At 48.5% G+C, this 17,935-nt stretch overlaps 1 protein-coding gene across 1 annotated transcript in view; it reads left to right on the top strand.

Moving 5' to 3' along the window:
* LIMD1 (LIM domain containing 1) overlaps nt 1–17,935 on the top strand; it is a 70,010-nt gene that overhangs the window by 26,174 nt on the left and 25,901 nt on the right. Inside the window, exon 2 of the mRNA XM_072786525.1 lies at nt 4,024–4,125. Within this exon, the coding sequence (XP_072642626.1) occupies nt 4,024–4,125 (102 nt within the window). The remainder of the gene's footprint in view (nt 1–4,023; nt 4,126–17,935) is intronic.

The following is a 17,935-nucleotide window of genomic DNA, read 5'->3' as shown; positions in this document are numbered from 1 at the left end:
CAGGTGGGAAGACAGCCTGTGTGCCAGGGATAGAGCAGAATGGCAGGTGGGCCGGGGCGGTCAGTGGGCGCTCTGGGGCAGGGCCGGGCCTGGGTCTTAATCCCTGAGCAGATGGTGTGTTGAAAGTGAGGAAGGACACACTCATTTCTGAGCGTGGCAGGAATTGCCACAGCTGCCAACCCAGCCGGGATAACGGGACCTTTGAGTTTATTTATTTATTTTTTTTTTAAATTTAAACATTTTTTTTTAAATTTTTATTTATTTATGATAGTTACACAGAGAGAGAGAGAGAGAGGCGCAGAGACACAGGCAGAGGGAGAAGCAGGCTCCATGCACCGGGAGCCCGACGTGGGATTCGATCCCGGGTCTCCAGGATCGCGCCCTGGGCCAAAGGCAGGCGCCAAACCGCTGCGCCACCCAGGGATCCCGACCTTTGAGTTTAGAACCTGGGCTCGAATTCCTTCTCCCAAACCTACCAGCCACGCGCCCTTTGGCAAGTTACGGCACCCTCTAGATCTTGGGTTTGAGAAACGGGGTGGCAGCAGCTCCTTTGCTGGATGGAAACTCCCAGTGCGGGGTCTGGTGGGTATGTTATTTCCTAGAACATGAAATTTCCTTTTTTTCCTACCAAAGGAAGACTAGACCTATTTCCTGCCCGTGAAGTACTTTTCTGTCCGTTTACCACAAGGCCCAAGGATGAAGTACTTTCCCACCTAGTGGCCACTTCTGGGCTCTTCCTTGCTCCGTGACCGACGGCTTAGAGCACACGCGGCTTCCTTCCTCGCTTTGTGTGTGTGCTGGGTGGTCAGAGTGGTGGGAGACGAGGTGAGCAGCCCATAGGACGCGGGCTGCAGGAGTCAGGAGGTCAGAGCCCTCAGGTAGAGAGGAAGCCACAGGGAAGCGAGGAAGGCCTGGCGTGCAGTGATAAAGTCGCAGGAAGCCCCGAGAGACCTGTGCACTTTCCACTTGGTGACACTGTCACCCTGCCATTGGCCTTACGAGCAGGAGTGGGAGAGGGGTCTGATTTCATTCCTCAGGCCCAAACAAGAGGAGCCCCTGTCTTCATTGTGAGTCAGCGGCATCCCACTGACTCAGGAGGTTTATCTCACCTTTCCTCTGGCACACCTTCTGGAAGGCTGGCCCTCTCCTCCCCCTCTCCCCCACAGGACAGGTGGAAAGGCTGCCCACACCACACCGCAGGGTCTCACGGCTCCTCTGCTCTCTGCAGCTAACATTGCTACAGTGGGTTAAGCCAAGAGGCCCCCATGATCGACAGGGAAGAAGTGATGTTGCCTTGGGGCTGGTTTTCTCCCATGTTCATGAGCAGAGTTATAGTCCCGTTGCTTTGACGTTCCATCCAGTCTGTGGATGGTCTGCTTTGTACTTTGGTTGCTGCCCGACAATCTAGCCTTTTTTGCCTGTCAGGGATCTAGAGGCAGGTCAGTGAGGGGGCTCCGGATGGGTGGTTGGAAGTGGGTCTCAGAATAGTGTAATTAATACCCTGCCATTGCCTAGTATTTGATGTTTTTGTAGAGAGCATTTCTCTTCGTTATCACATCTGACGAAGATCGAGGGAAAGGGCATTGGGTGCTAGGGTGCTGGAAATATTCTGTATCTTGGTCAGAATTTGCATTACTTAGGTCATTTGTCAGAACTCATTGGATGGTAGACTCATCACTTGTGCATTTCATGATTTATGGATTTTATCTTGAAAAAAATAACTAAGCAAATAATGAATTCATGATTTACAGGCTGCCATGCTCAGGGGTGAGGTAGACTGCTGTCTGCACCTTTGAAATGCATCCAAAGCTAAGATAAGTCATTGGATTGATTGACAGCAGAATGTTCACGATTGTGGAATGGGGGCGGTGGGCATCTGGGTGTTAATTCTTTCAACCTCTCTGCCAGTTTGAACATCTCATAATAAAACGTTGAAACAGAAGAACTGCAGATAACTAGTACTTGTGTTCTCTAGAGCTTTCCATAAACAGATTCCCGTGACAGCTAGTTTTTCCTGGCTGACACCATACTCTTCCTATAGACGGCCTCACCCGCTTCCCCAGGGAGTGTCGGTGAAGTCATTGAGCGCCCTTGGCTTCATGTGCTCTCTGCGAACCTGGTGTGGTTGGTGTGGGTGCATTTCACGAACTGTGTGTTAGCTTGGACCTCCCTGAGGTCACCTTGAATGGGTAGAGCTCTGAAGCACAGGCTGGGGATTTGCACCTGCTGGCCAAGAATGCGAGCTGGTTACCCCAATGGACATGAGGAGAGCTGTGTGTGTGTGCGTGTTCAAAAATCCTAATGTGGGGATCCCTGGGTGGCTCAGTGGTTTAGCGGCTGCCTTTGGCCCAGGATGTGGTCCTGGAGTCCTGGGATCGAGTCCCACATCAGGCTCCCTGCATGGAGCCTGCTTCTCCCTCTGCCTGTGTCTCTGCCTCTTTCTCTCTCTGTGTCTCTCATGAATAAATAAACAAAATCTTAAAAAAAAAAAACCCAAATCCTAATGTTATACAGTATAGTTAAACATACTCAGATGCTTTTTTGACACTAGACTTTTTTCAGCTGTAAAGGAACACCGGCTCTTTTAAGAATTTTTTTTTTTTTAATAGAGAACATGCAAAGAAATAAAACCAACCATAATTTTATAGCCTCAAGAAACCACTCTTTATATTTTGGGATACTTACTCCCTGAATTTTTTTTTATTTTTATTTTTTTAGTCTCATACATTGTTTATATAATTGTGATGCTTTTCATTTGAGTCTAGTGAAGGAGTTCTTTGGAAGAGAGGCTGCACAGCCTCCTTTATGTGGACTGGCCCAGAGACTGGGCTTTTGCCGCAGAGATTCTGGGTTGGTCCAGACGGGGACTTCCGGCTCCCTCACAGGGTCCGATCCTAGGAGGCCTGGAACTTCTTAGGGAGCCCATTTGTTGTGGAAGCACCTTCTTGTCGAATGCGGTGGCATCACTGCATCCGTATGACAGGCCTGCCTACGGAGGGCTTACCCAGGGAAAGGTGTTGTTCTGAGCACCCCGGGCGTGTTCTCTCCCAGGAAACCCTGCCGTCATCCCAGCTTACAGGTGAAACGCCAAGACAGCAGGAGTTCCGATGATCTGCCCTAGTCACATAGTGAGTAGGTTGTGGCCTTCTAGTTCATGAGCAGGCCTTCGCCTCGGCAGTTTGTAGCTGGGGCCGACCAAGTGTGGAACGTGGTGGTTTGCAGAGCACCCCGGAAACATGCAGGGCAGGTGGAACCAACCTCTTTCCTAATTGAGAAGTGATGCTCAGAGAAGTTAACTCACACCACGTGGGAAGGGGGTGGGTGGGAGGCCATAGGTTACAGCCTGTTCCGTCATGTTGCCTTCAGAGCCGGAGAGTGGAGCGGGAGGAAGACCTGGGGACTTGAAGGGACAAAGCGTGGGTGTAGGGTGTCTGGGCAGGGTCACCTGTGAGCAAAGGCTAAGAGCTGAGGCCCCCAGGGTGGGGCGCTGGGGAGAGCCCTGGCTTTGCCTTCGGACAGACCTGGGGCCAGGGGCCTGATACTTTTGTAAAAAGCAAAGATGGTCAACCCAGTTGGTTCCCATTGAAAATGGAAGGAAATAATTTTGTTGAAATTGCCCAACCTGTGCTCTTGACCTACTGGAATCACGGTGCAGGTTTTTGAACGTCGTCTGATAAACAGGGGGAGCCTGTGCAAGCTTTGGGCTGGGAAGGAGGCTGACGAGGCAGAGATTCCCTGAAGATCAGAGGCTAGTGTGGAGGCCAGTGGTGGGCGGGGGAGTGGGGCCTGAAGGCCAGCCTGGCCGCTGTGTCCTGCAGTTGAAAAACTGATGGATTGAGAGAGAGAGAGAGAGAGAGAGAGAGAGAGAAAAGGGAGACCTCAAAGGAGTAATACACAGGATTTGGTGCTGGGTTGGTTATGGGGACAGACAGACATCTAATTTTGTTCACTGGCTTTTTAATGACTTGGTTTACACCATCTCCCCCCACCTTCCCAACTCACTGTCCTGTTCTTGTCTTTCAGGAGCCTGTGTGAAATGCAGCAAAGGGGTGTTTGGGGCCGGCCAGGCCTGCCAGGCCATGGGGAACCTCTACCACGATGCGTGCTTCACCTGTGCAGCCTGCAGTAAGTGTGTGTGGAGGGTCGGGCGGGACAAGGCCCATGGGGTCCGAGATGGAAGGACAGGGAAGAGCATCCTTCCCAGACACACTTGACCCAGGACTACCGCAGTCCCACAGAAGGGCAGGCTCTGCGCAGGGCCTTGGGACTTACCAGAGCACCGGGAGTGCCTGCGACCTTAGTGATAAGTTGAGTGGGTTCAAAGCAATCAGTCGTAATATTAGGTTTGTTATGTGTGTCAGAGGTCTCAGAAGGGCTGGGGGGTGTGGGGGGCGTTGCGTGGGGATCCACCACCAACTGCCCTGTGGTCATGTATCTCCCCCACCGTGGGCCCAACCAAAAGACACCCAGTGATGCCAGCATGAGGTGGGGCCCTCTTAGGACTCCGTGACCCCACTCTGATGTGGAGGCTGCTCTGTGCGTGTGAAGTGTGAGTGTGTGCGCACCACGGAGGTGTCAGTGCCGGTGAGCACACACACCTGTGGGCATTTTTGCTTCTGTGACAAGAGCAGCACATTAGGAGACCAGGCCTGTGCTTGGCCCCCGCAGACCTCTCCTCCAACTGCTGGCTACCACAGTGGAAGATTCTCACACGTTGCACGATATTTGCCAAGCCTGACCAAGTCAGGACCTGTGCTTGCCTTATGCCCTCTACCAAAGGTTAATTTTGAGGAGCATTCCTGTAGAGAATGTCCCACTGATGTTCTCCAGTTCGATATTGAGGCTACCAGCTAATGACTGAAAGGAAACACACCAACAAAGCCAGAGCGTCAGGGACAAAGGGGTCTTGTTATCTGACCCAGTGGTTCTCAATCCCAGCTGTTCACTAGAATCCCCTAGAAGATTTTCAGAGCTAGTGATGCCCCATTGCCACCCCGACCAGCAGAATCAGAAGCCCTAGGGGTGGAATTTCTAGAGTGGGCAAGAGTACAGTTTACATCTCCTCAAGTGACTCCAGGGTGTGGTCAGGCCTGAGCACCCAGATTAGCGCCAGGCTCCTCATTCGAGAAGGCTCTGGAGAAAGGAGAGGGGAGCCATGCTGTGGCACAGCCGGAGAGTCTCCTGATTCCCAGGGTAAAGTTAATCGGGTGGCTGTGCACCTGCCCCCTAGCCTGCCCGACTGTGAAGGTGAGGTCGATGCCCGGGTTCAGAACCTCCAGCTTTAGTCCTCACTGCGATTTCCCATAAAACGCGGGCCTGAGACTTTGAATTTGTGCCACGATCGTATTCACCTCTGTGGGGAAAATGGTGAAAGCCTTTGAAATGGGTCAAAAGTCTGCCGAGCGTCCTCAGTGGAAATGTGAGGCGTTGTCTGGGGAATGGGTTTCTCCGGGCCCCTGGCTATTCCTTGTCTTTGAGCCGTGCCGCACGGTGTAGGTTGTAGAATCCTGATGGGTTGCTTCTACTAAAAAGCACTTTTATTTCAGCACTTCTGATGGCTGCATAGCTGTGGTTCTCTGCACTCTCCCAGGTTGGCGTCTTACTGGTTCCCGCATTAGCTGAGGAGTTAAATTAAATCTTTGACCACGTGTCTGAGTCTTAACTGTACAAGAGCTGTGATCCTTCCTCTTTCTAAAAAGTTATCTTTTGCTTTTGGTTCCTACAGCCCTTTCTCAATATTTGCTGTTTGCCAGGGGAAAAGAAAATATTATTTAAGTAGAAGCTGTTTTTCATCTCAAGCAATTGACGTTTGAACTAAGAGAGTTTTTCAGGGTGGGTGGTACCCATGAGTCCTTCAGAGCTGCCTGTGGCTGCATGACTAGCTGTCAGTTCCATAATGGGTTGAATTTATCTTCAAATGATGACAAACACAGACACTTAAGGAAAACACAGCTGGTTGGGGGGTTTTCTTGGTCTAGCATCTAAGGCTCTTGTGTTCTGGTCTCTGTCATAATGCTTCCTATAATTTGTCACAAACTGAACTCCCTCTTCCGCTTCCATATATCTGACCACATGGCCCCCTAGAATCAGCTCTCCCCACTCGCTTCATACATTTAAGTTCTGTCTGGCTGTTAGGGCCCAACTCAAAGGCTGCCTCCTCCAGGAAGCCTTCCCTGTTCTCCTAGCAGGAACAAGTGGCTTTTTCTTGAATGTGGCATGCCCTGGTGCTGTCACGTAGACTGTGAACCCTACTCTCTGTGACTTCGGTGCCGGCAAGACAGGCCCTAGAACGGAGTTGCCATGGGAATGAGGATGGAGACTCCCATTGGAAAGTGAGTGTGGCGCATTCCTGTTCCCCAAGGGGCCTGCATGGTTCCTGTTGCGGGGCTTCCTCTGCACTTGTGGGGAGCAGTTGGAGATGCAGGCAGGCGTCTGAGCAGCTTCTGTTGGGCGCTAGAAGTAACTTACCTTTGTTCAGTTGACCTGTTGCTGCCCTGTAACTGCCCCCAGCAGAAGGAGGCACCTGGGGACTCCACGTCGCGGCTCCCAGGTCCTTAAGTATGTCTCTGCAAGCACTGGCACCGTGGAGGTGGCACAGCTGGGGCCAGGCCCATTCCCTCCTTTGTTGGTAGAAGAAGAAAATGGAGGCCCAGAGAGGGGAAAAGAGTTTCCTAAGATTAAAGACCTAGCAGTGGGGCTGGCACCACAGTCCCAGCCTCCTGGATCCAGTTAGCTTTGCCTATCCCCGTTTTTTGGGTTAGCGAGTGTCTGTGTTAGTGGGTGTCTAGGTGAGTGTGTTTTCTCTTTGCCCATTTCATCGTGACAGTCACCTAGCTTATGACAGCATAGACATAGATTTCCATAGGTAGGCGCACACTCCTTGGCTAAGACTGATGGCTTTATTGGAACAGAATGTTGGGGTCCTGTCAAGGATATGCCAAAGGGGCACCCAGCCCCATGGGCCCTTGTCCCACACACCGAGAAGGAGGACATTGAGACAGATGGGGCCAGAAGAAGACGGTAGTGGACATTGTGAGATGCCGGCAGCTAGTCCTGTGCACAGCTGTGCTGGGGGGAAGGCCAGGAACCCACCTCGTCGGATGAGACCGTTGGCTCCCTGCAGCCTCCTGTCGCCTGTGTCCTGGGAGGACTGCCAGGTGTTCCACTCCCGACAAACCCATGCCTCCATGGACGGGGCAAGCTCTCCGGGGCACCATGGAGGGCTCCCAGACACAGATGTGCGCTTCCCTGCCCCCCCCCCCGCCCCCCGACAAGAAGCAACAACATTTAGTTCACTTTCCCTTATGAGGACAACATGACAACCACAGCGAGGATTTCAGGGGCAGAGACCTAGCATGTGATTCTAGCACAGGCCTTTTTATGCATATGTTTTCCCTTCTAGGTTTTGTCCAAATTTATACGCGGCTTTTAGAGCCGGGATCACAGCACATTAATAACGTTCCATCCTTTCTGATTAAACCTGCATGAATTCCTCTGTACCTCCGCAGCCTCCAGAAGAATGATCTGAACGGTCACAGGGTAATCGACGGCCTCGTGCCGCGGCGTTGTGGCCCTTGGCTCGGGTGGGGTTTGCTGGTTGGTCCTCGGAGCCCGCCCCTCCCCTGCCTGAACGTCTTTGTGCCTGGGTCGCGTCCTCGTTCCCTCTGCTGGATTGTTTCCTCCGTGTTCTTCCCAGAAGTAGGCGTTTAGGCTGCGGCGTGGGGGCGTGTGTGGTTTATTAAAACCCCTCCTTTCTGTGCTGCTCCTCGGGGGGCCTGTGTGTGTGGCTGCCATGGAGATGTGTGCTGGGGGGTGTCTCCCCCCCACTGCTCCTGCCCACCCCAAGGTCGTGCCCTCAACCGGATGCCCTTAGGAAGCCGTTGGCACAGCGTGGAGCAGGAGGGCTCAGGGCAGAGGGCAGCCAGGGCCCGGGCACGCAGCCGTGCTCTGTGTCTGACGCCGTGTGGCAAGTGGCCTGAGCAGAGGCTGGCGCCTGTCTGTGGCTGAGAGCGGTGGAATGCGGGGGGAGAAAAGGTGTGGGTCTGGATGTGTGGGTCAAGTGGGGCCCTTCTCAGCACCTTCCAGAACAGACTGACAGAGAGGGAAGGCAAGGCTCCGTGTCCTCGCTTGAGGCAGTTTCGGTCCCAAATGTCAGCTTTTGTTAATTTTGCAAAGGCCGAACAACTTCCATCCTGGAGTCCAGGTGAAACCTGTTTACCACGTCCGTGTTCATGGTTGCTATGATTTTTTTTTTTCCCCGTATGAGCCAGAAATGATGGATCAGTTAGATTTCATGTGTTCTCCTGCCCCTTGGCCCACAGAACATGAGCGGCCAGGGCCTGGGCGTGGGGTGGGGTCAGGCAGGTCCAGGCCAATGGAGATTGTGCCAAGAGAGGCCTGAGCTCAGACAGAGGCCCCTGAGGGCCAGAGGGGTCCATTCAGGGCACGGGCCTGGGATGCGTGAGTCACGCCCAGGACGGGTGGCGTTCAGTGTTGTATCTCATGCTCCCAGTCTTGGGTGGGGGATGCACCGTGCTATGCCCGTCATGCCTCCGGGAAAACACTCCATAAGGTGAGGAATTAATGCCATTGCCCATCCCAGCTTCCAGAAACCAAACACTGGCCATGGTTAAAGATTGTGAATGGATTTCATAGTGAAACCTCACCCTTCTGGACCCAGTCAGAAGAAAGTCACTCTAAGTTTCCAAAAAGCCTGCATCTAGAACTCTAAAGTACTATTTCATTACTTCAGGTAAAGAAAACAAGCAGAATTAAGCCCAACATTATGGAACAGAGGTTCTTGAATGAATTGGTGGTTGTGACGGGTGGCCCATTATCCAGTATGTTCTGAAGAAGGGTGGGAGTTCTTGTCAGCTATTTATTTAAGTTATTTATTTATTTATTTATTTATTTATTTATTTATTTGAGACAGAGCATGAGCAGGGGGAGGGGCAGAGGGAGAGGGAGAAGCTCCTTGCTGAGCAAGGAGCCTGATGTGGGGGCTCCATCCCAAAACCCTGGTATAGTAACCTGAGCCGAAGGCAGACACTTAGCCGACTGAGCCACCCAGGCATCCTGCTATTCTGGTTTTCTTACAAAGTCTAAATGCTGCCCCTGAGATCATGTTTGCCTTCTTTGTTGACTTTGCATACTACTTCGTCCCCCAGCATTCAAAAATGCTCACAGATCCTGAAAGAGTGGTGCCGGCACTAGGGAGGTCTTCCTTTAACTCATGGCTGGCATGCTTCCTTAAACCAGTCATCACAATATTTATAAGTAGTTTGTAGATGTGTTTCCTAAGCTTCCTGTCAGCTGACCCCACATTGAGCCCTCCACCCACAGAAGTGCATTAAATCCTGGAACAGTCCAGTGAGTTGGGCATTATTATCAGCCTCTTTTTGCAGATGAGCAGAGGCCTGGGAGTGTAGTTTGCCTGTGGTTGGTTACCGCATAAGCAGTGTGCTCAGCACGTGAGCTCAGGCCGTGGGGACTCACAGCCTTTGCTCCCACTGTGTTATATTACCTTTGCTCAGAGGGAGCGTGTGCCAAAGGAAGGAAGCTGGCTCTGCACCTGGGATCTTGTCCCGGGGCTGTGCGATGGCAGAGGCTGGGTTTTCAGAGACTCTCCGGTTGTGAGTGCAGGAGAGCAGCCTGGGACGTGGACAAGGGGAGAGAGGACTCCCTCCGTAGCAGGATGTACCCACGGGAGAGACATGGATTAAAGGCTTTGATGCCTGGATTTCTGAGCCATTGAGTCATGCCGACATTTCTTGTCACATTCAGCAGCTATGGGTGAGCCGAATGAGTGAGTCAGCTGGATCTAAGGAAAAAGCGGGGGATCAGGAATGTGAGAAAGGAAGAGTAGGCATGTCCTAAAGGAAGCCAGTGGGTGAGGAAGAAATCAGGAAGCACCAGAAATAGACGTTTTGAGGCAAAGGGCCATGTGGGTCAGGAGAGGGCTGGGGCTGACCTTGACTTGGTGTGGGGTCAGAGGGTCTCTTGTGTTCGACGCCAGCAAACTCAGTTCTGCGGGGGGCACCCGTACTGGGGCTGGGCTGGGTTTCCTAGCTCAGACTCTATTGGCCTAGCAGAGGCCGTGACCATCAGGAGACAGTGGGAAAGCATCAGATCCTTCGTGCCTGTGACATTGGAGCACTGTACTGTCGAGGGCAACTCCACTGTGACCTACACCTGCTTGCCACATCTGTATTTCAGGTGCCTGATAGCGCCACACATGTGGTTTGGGGTGGAAATCTGATTTCCTTCAGGAATCCTAGACCCAATGTGATACCTGATGGGAAAAAAAGAAAAAAAAAGATAACTGATGGCACCCAATGTGTCCTCTGTCCCCTCAACTCTGAGGAGGGAAGGTTCTCTGGTATGTGGGGGGGCACTGTGCTGTAATTAGCACAAAGATGTGCCAGGTGCCACATCTCAGAGCCAGAATCCTGGGTTTAGGGAGCAAGGTCTCTTATGGAGGTCTGAACTTCATGCTGGCATCACAGACGCTACTTGGGTCTCTTCTCTTTGGCTCTCTTGCTAGAAACATCTCTTCTTTTTTCTCTTAAATGTTCTGTTTCTCAAATGTTCTCTTAAATTTCTGTTCCCACCTCTGACCCTGTGGTGGTTGGTGGATTTGGTGTGTCGGCTTGAGTAGGCCGTAGGTGACCTTACCTTTGGTCAAACATCATTCTGAGTGTGTCTGTGAGGATGTTTCTGGACAAGAGTAACAGTTGGTAGACTGAGTAAAGCAGATTTTTCTCCCTAATGTGGGCGGTCCTTGCCCAATCAGTTGAAAGCCCAAATAGAACAAAAACCCTGACGTTCCCACAAGTAAGGGAGTTTCCTCCTGCCGGACTGACTTGAGCAGGGACATCGATTTTCCCTGCTTTTGGACTAGAGCGACACTTGACTTGTTGGGCCTCTAGCTTGCCTCTTGCTGATCTTGGCACTTGTTGGCTTCCATAATCACGTGAGCCAGTCCTTTTGCTGAATCTGTTTCTGTCTGTACACACACAAACACACAAACATGCATGTGTACATGCATGCACGCTCATGCACACGCGCGCGCACACACACACACACACACACACATGCATGCACCCTACCAGTTCTGTTCCTCTGGAGACCCCTGACTAATACGGGGCCTTTCATCTTCCTTCTGCACTACTTTCCTTTCCCTCCCTACTTCCTGTCTCCCTGTGTCACCTCGCTGACAATTTCTTTTGCACCTGCAGTTTCCATCATGGAGCCCATGGCACTTCCATGCCCCTGACCCAGGCTGTGATAGGAGCCACTGTTTATGGAGTATTGTACTCTGTCTGCTCAAGGCTCCTCATTTGCCTCCCAATCCACCACACCCATTTACACAAGAGGAAGTGGAGTTTCAGAACAGTTGACAGCTGGTGCATGGGGGACTGGGATCCAGGTGGCCTCGTGGTGTGTTTTGCCACCACATGGGTGGGGTTTTTTTTCTTTTAAAGACTTTATTTATTTATTCATGAGAGACACAGAGAGAGGCAGAGACACAGGCAGAGGGAAAAGCAGGCTCCATGCAGGGAGCCTGATGTAGGACTTAATCCCGGACCTCCAGGATCATGTCCTGAGCCCAAGGCAGACGCTCAACCACTGAGCCACCCAGGAGCCTGACACACAGGTGATTCTCACCCTTTCCTTTAGATTCCTCACGGTCATGAGGAGCTCCCTACAATGCAGACCCCTGGCTGCACTGTGCAGACCCTGAGTCCTGAAATGTGTGGAACAGAGGCCTGTGTGCATGTGCTCAATGAGCATCCCGGGGGATCTGATGCAGTCCCCTGGGAACATGTCTGTGGTCCCACTGTTTGCCTCACCACCTACCCCCTCTGCCTTCCTTTGGCCTCCAGCTCTCTCTAGCAGCCAATGGCCACACATGGCTTTTGACCACTTGAAATGTGGCTGGTGTGATTGAGGAATTGAATATCATATTTCATTTCATTTTATTTTTTTAAAGATTTTATTTATTTATTCATGAGACATACAGAAAGAGAGGGGCAGAGATGTAGGCAGAGGGAGAAGCAGGCTCCATGCAGGGAGCCCGATATGGGACTCGATCCCGGGACTCCAGGATCATACCCTGAGCTGAAAGCAGACTCGCTTAACCACTGAGCCACCCAGGCGTCCCTTGTATTTCATTTTAATTAAAGTTTAAATGTAGAGGGCTCGTGGGTGGCTCAGTTGGCTAAGCATCTGCCTTTGGCTCAGGTCAGGATTCCAGGGTCCTTAGATCCAGCCCTGTGTTGGGCTTCTGGCTCAGCAGGGAGTCTCCTTCTCCATCTCCGGCTCCCCCCGGTTGTGCTTGCTCTATCTCTATCAAATAAATAAATAAAATCTTAAAAAAAAAAAAGTTTAAATGTAGCTACACATGGCCAATGGCTACAGTATTGCATGGTGCAGGGAAAGCCTCTAGTTCCTAAACCAGAGTTCACTTTTTTTTTTTCCAGAGTTCACTTTTTAACAAGAAATGATCAGTGAAGTTTACGATTCTTGTAGTTTATACATCACAAAGGCAATAGAGTCACACTGTTAAAAAAAATACATATGGGAGAAGAAAATTACCCATAACTCAACACCAAAGCAAGACCAGAACATGTCTGCCATACCTGCATAGCTGTGCTTGTGATTGTCCCTGGTGTCATGTGTTCACTTTGCTGCCCGCATTGTTCCATTTGGAAATGGTTCCTACACCTTCCTCTTCATTGCTCTGCAGTCTTTGAAACCATGTGCTGTGTAAGAGCCTGTTGATGACTCAAAATCAGCATAACCTCCCTGCCAGTTGAGTTCCTGACCAGCCTGGGAATCCAGCAGATGTACCACCAGGGTGGAGAGGGCAAGTTTCCCTGTGATCATGGCTGGGGGACAGCTGTGCCCCTTGACACCAGCAGCCTCCCCCGTGGTGGCCACCATTGCTGGGCCCCAGAATGTTCCATTTGGGGAAGACCCTCTCTCTTCCTTACGTGGATCACTGCTGACGCCTCCCAACTGTCTTGGGTCCTGTTTGCCATCCTGCCACCTCCATCCACATGGCCCGCACACGTTTGGGGGGACCACACCCCCGCTCAGAGGCCACTTCTTGCCCTATCATCACAGTCCAAATCCTTCACTTAGCATTGAAAGCATTCCTTAAGCCAGTTCCAGCTCCTTGCCTATCTCTTGTCCTGCCACCGTCTCCTCCACCTGCCATCTGGCAGTCCCCCTGCCCAGCGGGACACCACCTGCCCCTTCCTCTGTCCACCCAGGTGAATACCACCCTCTAAGGCACTGTCTTTCCTCGAGGTCTCTCTTGTGGCTTCTCTGATCCCGGGTCTCATGTTTGCCTTGTTCATTTATCCATCTCATGGTGTTTGAAGCTATGGTTAGATTGAAGCTGGTTGCAGGGGTCTCCCCCTACGTGGTCAATTTTGGGAGAATGGGGATGGTGTTCAATTGATCTTGACTTACCCCCTGCCACCCTTGAATACCTTTAGCGTAGTGCCGGGTATTGCCTGTATGTACTCTTTATCCGTCCTTCCCCATTCTACCTCTCTTTCCCCCAGTTCTAAGCAACCACTAATCTACTCTTTCTTTTTTTTTTTTTAAGATTTTATTTATTTATTCATGAGAGACACACAGAGAGAGAGAGACAGACAGACAGACAGACAGGCAGAGGGAGAAGCAGGCTCCATGCAGGGAGCCCGATGTGGCACTCGATCCTGGGACTCCAGGACCATGCCCTGGGCCGAAGGCAGGCACCAAACCGCTGAGCCACCCAGGGATCCCTAATCTACTCCTATGGATTTGCCTGTTCTGGAGGTTTCCTATAAATGGAATCATATGATAAGTGGTCTATTGTAACTGGCTTCTTTCACTTAACATAAGATGCTCCAGGTTCATCCATGTTGGAGCACCGTCAGAACTTTGATCTTTTTAATGGCTGAATAATATTCCATTGTCTGGATATACCTCATTTTATTTATCTATTCATTGGCTGATACACACTTGTTTCCACTTTTTGGCTGTTATAAATAATGCTGCTACAAATACTCTTGTACAGTTGAATCTTGAACAATGTGGGTTTGAACCACAGAGTCTACTTATATGTGGATTTTTTTATGGTACAGTATTGTAAATGTGTCTTCCTTAGGATTTTCTTAACATTCTTTTCTGTCGCTTGCTTTGTTGTTAGAATATGGTATATAATACATATGACATACAAAATACGTGTTTGGCTGTTCATGTTATTGGTAAGGCTTTTAGGAGGTCAACAGTAGGCTGTTAGTAGTTAACTTTGGGGGTAGTCAGAAGTTATATGTGGATTTCCGACTGCACGGTGGCAGGTCAGCACCCCTAACTCCCATGTTGTTCAAGGGTCAACTGGATATGTTCTTGTGTGGACACATGTTTTCATCTCTTTGTGTATATATCGAAGAGTAGAATTGCTGGGTCATATGGTAGCTTTGTGTTTAACTTTTTAAAAAACTGTTTTTGCAAAGTGGCTGCAGCATTTTATATTCCTACCAGCAATGTGTGAGGATTTCAGCATCCCACATCCTTGCCAACACTCGTGATTATTTGACCTTTTGATTCTGACCTTCCTAATGGGTGTGAAGTTGAATCTCAATGTGGTTTTGGTTTGCATTTCCCTGATGACTAATGATGCTGAACATTTTTTTCATGGGCTTATTTGCACGTCTTATCTGGAGAAATGTCTATTCAGATCCTTTACCCATTTTTTATTGGGTTTTTAAAATCTTTTTTTTAAGATTTTATTTATTTATTCATTAGAGACCCAGAGACAGGGACAGTGGGAGAAGCAGGCTCCCTTTGGGTAGCCTGATGCAGGACTCAATCCCGGGCCCTGGGATCACCCCCTCAGCCGAAGGTAGATGCTCAACCACTGAGCCACCCAGGCATCCCAGGTTTTTAAAATCTTTATTATTGACTTTTATTAATAGATTTTTATATGTTTTATGGATGAGTCTCCAATATATGATCTGCAAATATTTTTACTCTTTCTATGGACAGTCATTTCACTTTCCTGATGTTATAATTATTAAATTTTGAGGTAGTCTAATTTATCTTTCTTTTCTTCTCTTTCTTATGTTTTTGATGCTTTGTATGAGAAAACATTGCCAACACAAGGTCACGAAGATTCATGCCCATATTTTCTTCTGAATATTATAGTTTTAGCTCTTAAGTTGAGGTCTATGATCCATTTTGAGTTGGTTTTTATATAGTTTGAGGTAGAGGCTCAACTTCAGTCTTCTGCACATGAATATGAAAGCTTCCCAGCACCATTTGTTGAAAAGACTATTCTTTCTCCATTGGATTGTCTTGGCAAATGTGTTGAAAATTAATTGACCCTAAATGTTAGGGTTTGTTTCTGGTGTCTCAATTTTTTTTTCGGTTGCTCTAGTCAATTATCTTTTAAAAGAGATTTAACTAATAAGAAAAAAATCTCATTTATCCATGCAGTTGCTATTTCTGGTCCTCTTCTTTGTTTAGATCCAGATTTTCATCTGGTACTGTTTTTCTTCTGCTTAAAGGCCTTCCTCAACTTTTTTTTTTTTTTTTATAGGGCAGATCTGCTGGTGATGAATCCTTTCATCTGTGTCTTAATTCATCTTTGTTTCACTTTTAGGTTTAAAGGATATTTTTGGGGGGCGCAGTTGGTTAAACATCTGACAGTTTCTGCTCAGGTCATGATCTCATCATGTGTCCTGGGGTTGAGTCCCACATCAGGCTCGGCGCTCAGCTTAGTGTCTCCTTGGGATTTTCTCTCTCTCTCCCGCTGCCCCTCCCCTGTTGCTCCCTTGCATGCGTGTGCTCTCTCTCAAATAAATAAATTGATCGTTAAAAAAAAATAAAGGATTTTTTTTTGTGGGGCTAGAGAATTCGAGGTGGATAGTTTTTTCTTTCACTTCATTAAAGATGTAGTTCCATTGCTTTCCGTCAAAAATCCGATGTCTTCTTTATTATCTCTGTTTCTCTGTAGGTAACATATCCTTTTTCTCTGGCAGCTTTTAAGTTTTCTATCATTGATTTTGAGAAATTTGATTATGATGTCCCTTGGGGTCCTTTTTATGTTTCCTGTGTTTGGGGTTTGTTGAGCATTTTTGGATGTGTGAGTTTATAGTCTTTGTCAAATCTGGAATATTTCCAGCCATGATTTCTTCACATTTTTTCGTTGCCCCCTCCCTGCTCCTAATCCCTCTCCTTCAGGGCTTTGTTACCCCTTTTCTTACCTCTTTGTTAGATTTAACAAATTGCCCTTTGAATTAAATTGTGTTTATTTATTTATTTATTTATTTCAAGGTTTTATTTATTTATTCATGAGAGACACAAAGAGAGACAGAGGCAGAGACACAGGCAAAGGGAGAAGCAGGCTCCATGCAGGGAGCCCGATGTGGGACCTGATCCCAGGTCTCCAAGATCACACCCCCCGCCGAAGGCGGCGCTAAACCCCTGAGCCACCCGGGGTTTAATTTTTTTGTTTGTTTGTTTGTTTGTTTGTTTTTTTCCCGGGTTTAGTTTAATTTAATTTAATTTAATTTAATTTAATTTAATTTTAATTAACTAAAGTTGCCTCACAACTCCCTTATATTCTTTTTATGCTTAAAATTCTTTTCCTCTCTGTTTCATTTTGGCCATCAAGTGGCCAGTTTTTATTATTATGCCTTTAAATCCACTAATCTTTTCTCCTGCAGTGTGCAGTCTCCTACTTTCATCCAGCATATTTTTCATCCTAGTACTCTAGTTTTTGTCTCTAGCCCCTCAATTTGGGCATTTTTAAAGATCTTCCTTTAACTTTTTGGACATATGGGATATAATAACAATAACTTGTATCTCTTTTCCTACTGATTCTAGGATTTGTGTCAGATCTGGTTTGATTTCCATAGATTGACTAGTTCCTTAATTATAGGTCCTCTTGGGGGGTGGGGGTGAATGGGTGACGGGCACTGAGGGGGGCACTTGACGGGATGAGCACTGCATGTTATTCTGTATGTTGGCAAATTGAACACCAATAAAAAATAAATTTATTATTAAAAAAAATTGCAGGTCCTCTTTTCCCACCTTTGTGGATGCCTGGTAATCTTTGATTAGATGCCAGACATTGCGATTTCACCTCGTTGAGTCCTGGATATTTTTGTATTCTTTTAAATCTTCTTGAGCTTTGTCCTGAGATGCAGGTGAGTTATTTGGGGACAATGATCTTTTCAGAACAGAGCTCAGTCTAGGGCCAATTATTCTTCACGCCATGGTAAAAGCATTTCTTGAGCATTTCACTCAATACCCAATGGATTATGAGTTTTCCTGCTCTGGCTGGCAGGATAGACATTGCTTTTGGCCATTGTGGATGACTTTTTCCCCGGGACCTGGTTAGTTTCTTCACAGGCACATGCTGATCTGATTCCCCGCTAAATACTCAGAGAAGAGCCTCTGCAGGTCTCCAGGATTTTTTTTTCTCTGTGTGGCATTCTCTTCTCCAATCCAGATGATAATAATGGTCTGGAGTGGTAGGAATGGAAAACAAAAAGAATGGATTTGTAAAACTGTAAAGAAATAAAGAAGACTTGGGAGCATCCAGTGAGAAGAGAATTGGAATGTGGACTGGGACTACTGGTGGTGTGGTCCCGAATGGTGCTGGCTGGCAAGGAGAGAAGCACAGAAATTGAGGCCATTTAGGAACATTCACAGCAATTTGAGAGTAGATTGTAGCTTAGATTTTATGTTTCATTTTCCCACATTATTTTTATTTTCCAAGAAATTAAGTCTGACAGGTGGAAATGAAAAACAAAACAAAAGCCTGGCCCTTTACCACAGGTAAACTGAGAAAAAGGAGGGATTGGGCAGAGGGAGGTGGGGGCGGATGAGATTTTTAGCTCAAGTAGGTTTCAGCTGAGGAAACTGCTGAAGG

The sequence above is a fragment of the Canis lupus genome, chromosome 19, assembly GCF_048164855.1.
Source record: "Canis lupus baileyi chromosome 19, mCanLup2.hap1, whole genome shotgun sequence".
Classification (NCBI taxonomy): domain Eukaryota; kingdom Metazoa; phylum Chordata; class Mammalia; order Carnivora; family Canidae; genus Canis; species Canis lupus.
The sequence above is the reverse complement of the archived record's forward strand: the minus strand, read 5'-3'. Positions and strand labels throughout refer to the sequence as shown.